Source organism: Ursus maritimus, unplaced genomic scaffold (genome assembly GCF_017311325.1).
Source record: "Ursus maritimus isolate PB19 unplaced genomic scaffold, ASM1731132v1 scaffold_23, whole genome shotgun sequence".
Taxonomy (NCBI): domain Eukaryota; kingdom Metazoa; phylum Chordata; class Mammalia; order Carnivora; family Ursidae; genus Ursus; species Ursus maritimus.
The window spans coordinates 5,888,065-5,894,894 of NW_024424786.1; the positions used below are offsets into that span (position 1 = coordinate 5,888,065).

The following is a 6,830-nucleotide window of genomic DNA, read 5'->3' on the forward strand; positions in this document are numbered from 1 at the left end:
TTCTAGTTAGACAATGATTTTATTGCTTGAGTACATAGTCAAATTTATGCGACCAGGGCAGAGGCTGTGGATGACTCGCTGAAAAGGAAAAAAGGGGGAAGAGCTGAATTAAAACAGGTCCTCCATATTCATTCACAGACTCTCACACCTAACACAGCTACTTCGAAACAGCTAAAATAAACCACAGATACATAAAATGCACTGAAATGCCAGGTCCCTGAATTAGCTCATTGTGTCCAGCATAAGGGATGAAGATGGTCACTCATCTAAGGGAGAACTGGCTAAAATAAGGAAAAACCCTGCTGGTAGCAACTGTGAATGTGTGGAAATTACTGTAGTGAGCAATTTATGCAAAACTGGAGACAACATAGACACGGAGATCAGTGGTATGAACTGCAACTTTACCCACCATTTAGAAGTGATTCAAAGGGCTTATTCATGTTTTAAACCAGGGATCTGCAAACCATGGCCCTTAGCTTGTCTCCGGAAATAAAGTTTCAGCGGAACACAGCCATGCCTGTTTATGTACTGTCTATGGCTGTATTCCTCCTAATAATGGCAAAGCTGAAAGAGTAGCTGACCAAGTAGCCATGGCCGAAAACGTGTAACTAACTAGCCTTTTACTACATTGCTACTATATTTACTATATGGCTAACGTCTGTTCTTAAAAAAGATTAATACTTACTATTTCCAATTGGGGGGGAGGACTCGTTTGGTCTTGTAATATCGAGCCAACCGATGAATACGGCTCTCGATCAGAATCAGTCGGAATTTAGCATCCTTATCCTAAAAGTAAAAATTGATGGAATTAAAAAAAAAACCACCCAAAACAACATTATCAAATATTATTTTAACAAAAGAACGTATAGCTACCACACACTCTAATGAAGTTACCCAATGGCCTGTAATAGAATCATAAACTAGGGTTCACGTAGCTAGAGTAAGTCCTTAAGGTAATTTAAGGCTTCCAGAAATCTTAACATGAATGATTTGCAAAACTCTGCAAATAAAAAAAAATAAAGCAACCACAAAACTCTGCAAATAAACACCTCAACATTTCTAACCAACTGAATATACCGTATCTCATAGAGCCAAAGCCACTCCCCCACCCCAGCTTCTTCTGGTACAATTTATTTCAAAGCAACTGGAGTGTGACAAGTTTGTGCTTTAAGCCTCTTTACGTAATTCACATCAGATGCATTTTACTTTACTGAAATAAGTTCGTACAAGCAATTCTATTCTCTTACCTTTCTGTTCCTCTCAAGATGCTTTCGAACAGCAACAGCTTTCTTAATCAAATGGTAGAGATCCTCAGGAAGATCAGGAGCAAGTCCTTTGGACTTAAGAATTCGCAAGATTTTATTGCCTGTCACAAAACGTACTTGCGCTACACCATGGGAGTCTCTCAGGATCACACCTGAAAAAGGAGTAATACAAATTCCCTCACCACACACACAGCTGAAGCATGTGATATCAAAGCTCTATGATCAAGTCATTTTCCAAGTTCTCCTCTGTAAAATGGGGTTACTTATATATCACAGAAACCACCATGAGAATGCACGCAAAGCTCAGTCATCCCAGGCTGGTTTACCCCATGCTAAGAAAAACCTTTCTAGAAGAAACTGCAAATGTTGGAAGACCATCATCAGAGCGAACCTGCTGGAAATCAATGAGATTCCTGCTATGTATATTTTATATACATAATTAAAACCCACCAACATTTATTAAGAAATTGTATCAGACATTCTGCTAAAAACTTTACATATATTATTTAAACCTCAAAATAGCACCATCTGAATACTTGACAGTCTATCACCTATTTCCTACAGCGTATAATACCTCTGCTAGATTATATAAGCTCCAAGAAGGCACATATTTTGCCCTTTTCTGGCCTACTGTATTCTCACGGTCCAGAACCACACAGCAGGCAAACATTGGATGAATCAAACCACTCGCACGAAGTTACACACAACTGAGGTTCGCACCACAACATAAGAGTGTAACAAGTACTCTGAGTTACCAATCCCAGCTACTCCATTTAATAGGTGAGTGATCTGGAGCTAGTTGTATAGCTGCCCCGTGCCTCAGTTTCCTCAACTGTAAGATGGAGAAAACTTCGCATTTCAAAGTAACAGCGGTCAGAACTAAATGCAGTCAGTATATTTTACATATGTTTAGAACCATTCAGCTGGACAGCACCGAGCCCATCAGAGAGCATTTTAATAATGTTCTCCTCTTCCAAATAAGAGCTTGAGAGTCCAACAAATGAACACCAGGCGCCGGTCATCAGTAGAAAAGCCAGGAAAACGAGCAAAAAGTTTTCAAAGCACGTATGCGGCACATTTACCCCCAGCGACTTTTCCAGCACATTACACACGAGGGCAGGCGGAAGGGGCTACGTTACACAGAAACACCCACCGATTTGTGAGGGAGTCAGGCCCTTCTTGGCCAGTTTGTAGATCTGCTCCTTCACGTCGTCAGACGTCAACTTCAGCCACTGTTTATGGAAAAGAAACTGGCCTTACGACGAGAAACCAGAGATGGTTCCGAAACTGCCGTCCTCACCACCCTCAGCGGCGCTCCTCGTGCACACATGGCCCCCGACCCGGCACCGAGTCTCCCGAGAAACGGATGGCAGCCCCCCCTCCCCGACTTCTCCGGCGTCCCCCCACGCTACTTACGGTGGGGACGCTGCGGCGGTAAGGCAGAGCAGACTGGGATAGGCCCTTTCTGGGGAAAAAAACAGTCTCCGGATGAGATGGTGCTCAGTGCCACAACGGCCTAGAAGATCATCCTCTCGACTCGCTGCCCACACTCTCTCCATTCCACTCCACCCCGCGGCCCAGCCCTGCAACCCGCTCAGAAACCCGAGCTCACCCGGGAGCGTGCATGCGACCCATGATGGCGGCGGTCAAGCTGCGAAAAAGAGAGCGAGGATAGGAACGCCGCAGGAAGCCACCCAGCACACAGGAAGTGACCTCACACACGGCCGCGCCTCTCGCGTGCAGGCGGCGAGCTACGCTGCGTGGCCCCGGCGTCCGCAGGCTGCATATCCCGAAATGCACTTCAGCGTGGTACTGCAAGATTCCTCAATCGACAGGACTACACATCCCAGCATGCGTCGGTCTTTGAGGAGGCTCGTGGCCCGAGCGGGAAATTAAGACTGCGGCCGGCCGACTTCATGGAGGAGCTGCCTGCGCTACCATTGTGCAGGTTCGAATCCCGGCCTGGGAGTGAGCGTGGCGCAGCTGCGGCAGGGGTTGATGGATTTGGTCCTTGCCCTAGAAGGGCCGTTCATGTGCGACACCGCCGCTCAGCGAATTTGGGTGCCTGAAGTTCAGCCATACACAACGGTTCATTCATTCAGCAGCGCCAGGTGTTGTCTTGGGCTAGCTACTTCAAAGTCTGTCCCTGCCCGTAATAAATTCACTGGTAAAATACCATGTCGGTAAGTGCTACAGTGGAAGGCCTGGTAGTTACCGCCCAGCCACCGCTACCATTTCTTTTTTTTTTTTTTAAGATTGTATTTATTTATTTGAGAGAGAGAGCGCGCGCAGGAGCAGGGGAGAGCGACAGTGGGGGAGGGATGAACAGACTCCCCGCGCAGCAGGGAGCAGGATCCGGGGCTCCATCCCAGGACCCCGGGAACACGACCTGAGCAGACACAACCCACTGAGCCACCCAGGCGCCCTCCCATTTCTTATTTCTATCCTACTTTAATGTCTTGTGGAGAATTTACTGACCACAGAGAAGAACCCAGAGATTTGAACCAGGCCGGGTTGGACCCCCTACCCACTACCTACCCCTCCACCTGGTAAACTTCCACGTTTCCCCTACACAGGGTTGTGGGGCTCTTGGCTGAGCAGGGAGGCGTGTTGGGCGGATCCTCATAGAGTTGCGTGCCCCTGTGAGAGAGATTGGCCAACAGGGAAACGATTGCAAAGGCAGGTGCTGGGTGTAGAGATGAGAGGAGGTGTGGAGGATGAGAAATAGAAACAGGTATTGAACTTCCTGGCAAAAGGGAACTGTCACTGTAACTCTTTAAGACTCAGTGCTGGTACATAGGAATGAGTCGAAAAAATGGGCAAATGAAGGGGCTTGTTTAAAAAGCCGCATGGGTCTGGGAAGGGGGGAAGTCAAATCAGGAAACGGCTGTCGTCAATGTTTAAAGTAAGTGGTAAGACTTAGAAAGAAATTACTAAAACATCCACCACCAATCTTTCAACCTGTCACTGCCTGATGAGGAATTTTCTTCTAAAGCATTAGGAATTCCATTCAAATTGAGTAATCTATTGTCCCGTAGCAAAGATGCATTCTTACCACTAGCCAAATTTACGTCTTTAGTGCAGATACGGAATAGATAACTCAAAATTAACAAGGCTCCAATTCCTAAGCCCCATACCTATCCACCTACTCCAAACCCCTTAATTTCAGTTAAACACTACCCATTTGCTCAAACCACAAACCTTGGAATCTCGTTTTGTCCTTTTTGTCTTGTTCCCATTAGGAGTCATCTCAGCGGGGCGCCTGGGTGGCACAGCGGTTAAGCGTCTGCCTTCGGCTCAGGGCGTGATCCCGGCGTTTTGGGATCGAGCCCCACATCAGGCTCCTCTGCTGGGAGCCTGCTTCTTCCTCTCCCACTCCCCCTGCTGTGTTCCCTCTCTCGCTGGCTGTCTCTATCTCTGTCGAATAAATAAATAAAATCTTAAAAAAAAAAAAAGAGTCATCTCAGCTTTACCACAAAAATATATCATGAATACATTCGCACTTCTCCATTCCTGCTGCTACTCCAAGCCTCTATCATCATTCATTTGGGCAACTCAGTGGTATCCCAGCTATTTGTGCTTTCCACTCATGTGCCCACCACAAACACTTTAAAAAAAAAATTTTTTTTTCCACCCAGCGGTGGATCTTTAAAAAAAAAATTTTTTTTTTAATGTATGTATTTGAGAGAGGAAGAGAGAGCGAGCACTAGCGGGTGGAGGGGTTGCTGAGGGAGAGGGAGAAGCAGGCTTTCCACTGAGCAGGGAGCCCAGGGCAAGGCTCCATCCCAGGACCCCCCTACCTGAGCCAAAGGTAGATGACCCTTAACCGACTGAGCCACCCAGGCACCCCTAGCAGAGTGATCTTTTAAAAACAGAAATCGAGGTTCGCCTGGGTGGCTCAGTTGGTTAAGCGTCTGCCTTCCCTTCAGGTCCTGATCCCACATGGGGAATCCTTGCTCAGCAGGGAGTCTGTTTCTTCCCTCTGCAGCTCCCCCTGCTTGTGCTCAGGCGCTCTGTCTCTGTCAAATAAATAATCTTTAAAAAATAAAATAAAAACATAAATCGGATAATCTACTCTTCTGAGTAAATCCCTGCCTCCTGTGTTCTCAGCGCATTTAGAATAAAATCCAAACCCTTGATCTTGCCACACCCCTTGGTTCTAAATATGCCAGCCACACTTAGACCCCTTTCTGACCCTCTGAGGTAACAGGGGTGTTCCTTTACTCTCAGTTGCTACTACCTGAACTGCTCTCCCCCAAGATTTTCTCAGGTCTGCCTTTCAGATCCTGACCTTAGGTCATCTCAAAAGAAGCCTCCCCTGAGGAAGACCACCTAAAGTCGTCTTCCCTTCCAACATAACATCCTGCTATCTTCATAGTGCACAAATCTCTGACATTTTCCTTTATAGCTGCTTTTTTGGTTGTCTGCCTCCAACACAACACAACACAACACCCAACTCTGAGAATAGACTGTTCATTGCTTTTTCATTGCCTCCAGCAATCAAAACAGTGCCTGGCAGGCAGGAAGTTAGGCACTCAATAATTATTTGAATGACACTGACTAATTTTTTCCCCATTTGAAGATGTCTAGACTACTAACTTTTTTCAGGAGACAGAAGATAGAAGAATAAGATTGGCAAACTAGACCAGATCACAATACATCTGTATGTAATTTGGGTCAGGCATTGCTGGAATGATTTGCTTTGAGCCCCCTGACTTGTCATCACAGTTATGTTTGTTTGTTTGTTTGTTTTAGATTTTATTTGACAGAGAGAGAGAGACAGCCAGTGAGAGACGGAACACAAGCAGGGGAGTGGGAGAGGAAGAAGCAGGCTCTCAGAGAAGGAGCCTGATGTGGGGCTCCATCCCAGGACTCTGGGATCACGCCCTGAGCCGAAGGCAGACGCTTAACGACCAAGCCACCCAGGTGCCCCCACAGTTATGTCTTACGGTGGAATTGACTGAGGGATTATGATATAACCAACAGTAACACTAGATTGTTTTTTGAGATTGTCACTCTGGTTTAAAAAAAAAATCATTAGAATCAGTTGGTAAAAAGACCATATAATATTTCTAATAAGGAATGTTGACTTAAATATTCATGGAATAGAAATTATAACTATTATTTCAGGTGGCTTTTTTTTGTTTTAGTCATGTTTAAGCCTTCCACTAGTTGTTTTTTTAATCAGAGAGAGTGCACAAGCAGGGGGAGTGGCAGGCAAAAGCAGAAGCAGGCTCCCCGCTGAGCAAGGAGCCCCGGGCAGGACTTGATCCCAGGACCTTAGGATCATGACCTGAGCCGAAGGCAGACATTTAACCAACCCAGGTGTCCCGTTCCCCTAGTTTTTAATTCACCTTATCTGGCTGTTTGTATATTTAGTAATATCAAAGGTAAAATACGTGTGTGCTGAATGTTAATCAAATGGTGTTTACCTTCTCTTACGGCATGTCGTATTGCCTTTATGTGTGGCATATTTTGAACCTTTTGTGAATCAAAACCTGATTTTTTTATAAGACAGGAATTCTATCTAAAAAGGTTACTGTTAACACAATTAAATAAAAATAG

At 45.6% G+C, this 6,830-nt stretch overlaps 1 protein-coding gene across 1 annotated transcript; it reads right to left on the minus strand.

The window, feature by feature from the left end:
• Window positions 1-3,012, minus strand: RPS13 (ribosomal protein S13). Its single transcript, XM_008708910.2, has 6 exons — window positions 2,878-3,012; window positions 2,682-2,730; window positions 2,419-2,497; window positions 1,248-1,417; window positions 686-786; window positions 1-78 (listed from the first exon to the last, which is right to left on the minus strand). Exons 1-6 carry the CDS (start codon window positions 2,898-2,900, stop codon window positions 45-47), a joined length of 456 nt encoding a protein of 151 aa, XP_008707132.1. The 5' UTR covers window positions 2,901-3,012; the 3' UTR covers window positions 1-44.
• Between the last annotated feature and the right edge of the window lie 3,818 nt (window positions 3,013-6,830).

Coding starts and splice junctions, on each gene's coding strand:
- RPS13 (XM_008708910.2), bottom strand. CDS start 2,900: ATGGGTCGCATGCACGCTCCCGG. Junction 2,731..2,877: donor GGTCGCATGCACGCTCCCGG/GTGAGCTCGGGT, acceptor TTTTTTCCCCAG/AAAGGGCCTATCCCAGTCTG. Junction 79..685: donor CTCCCCCCCAATTGGAAATA/GTAAGTATTAAT, acceptor TTTCCTTTTCAG/CGAGTCATCCACAGCCTCTG.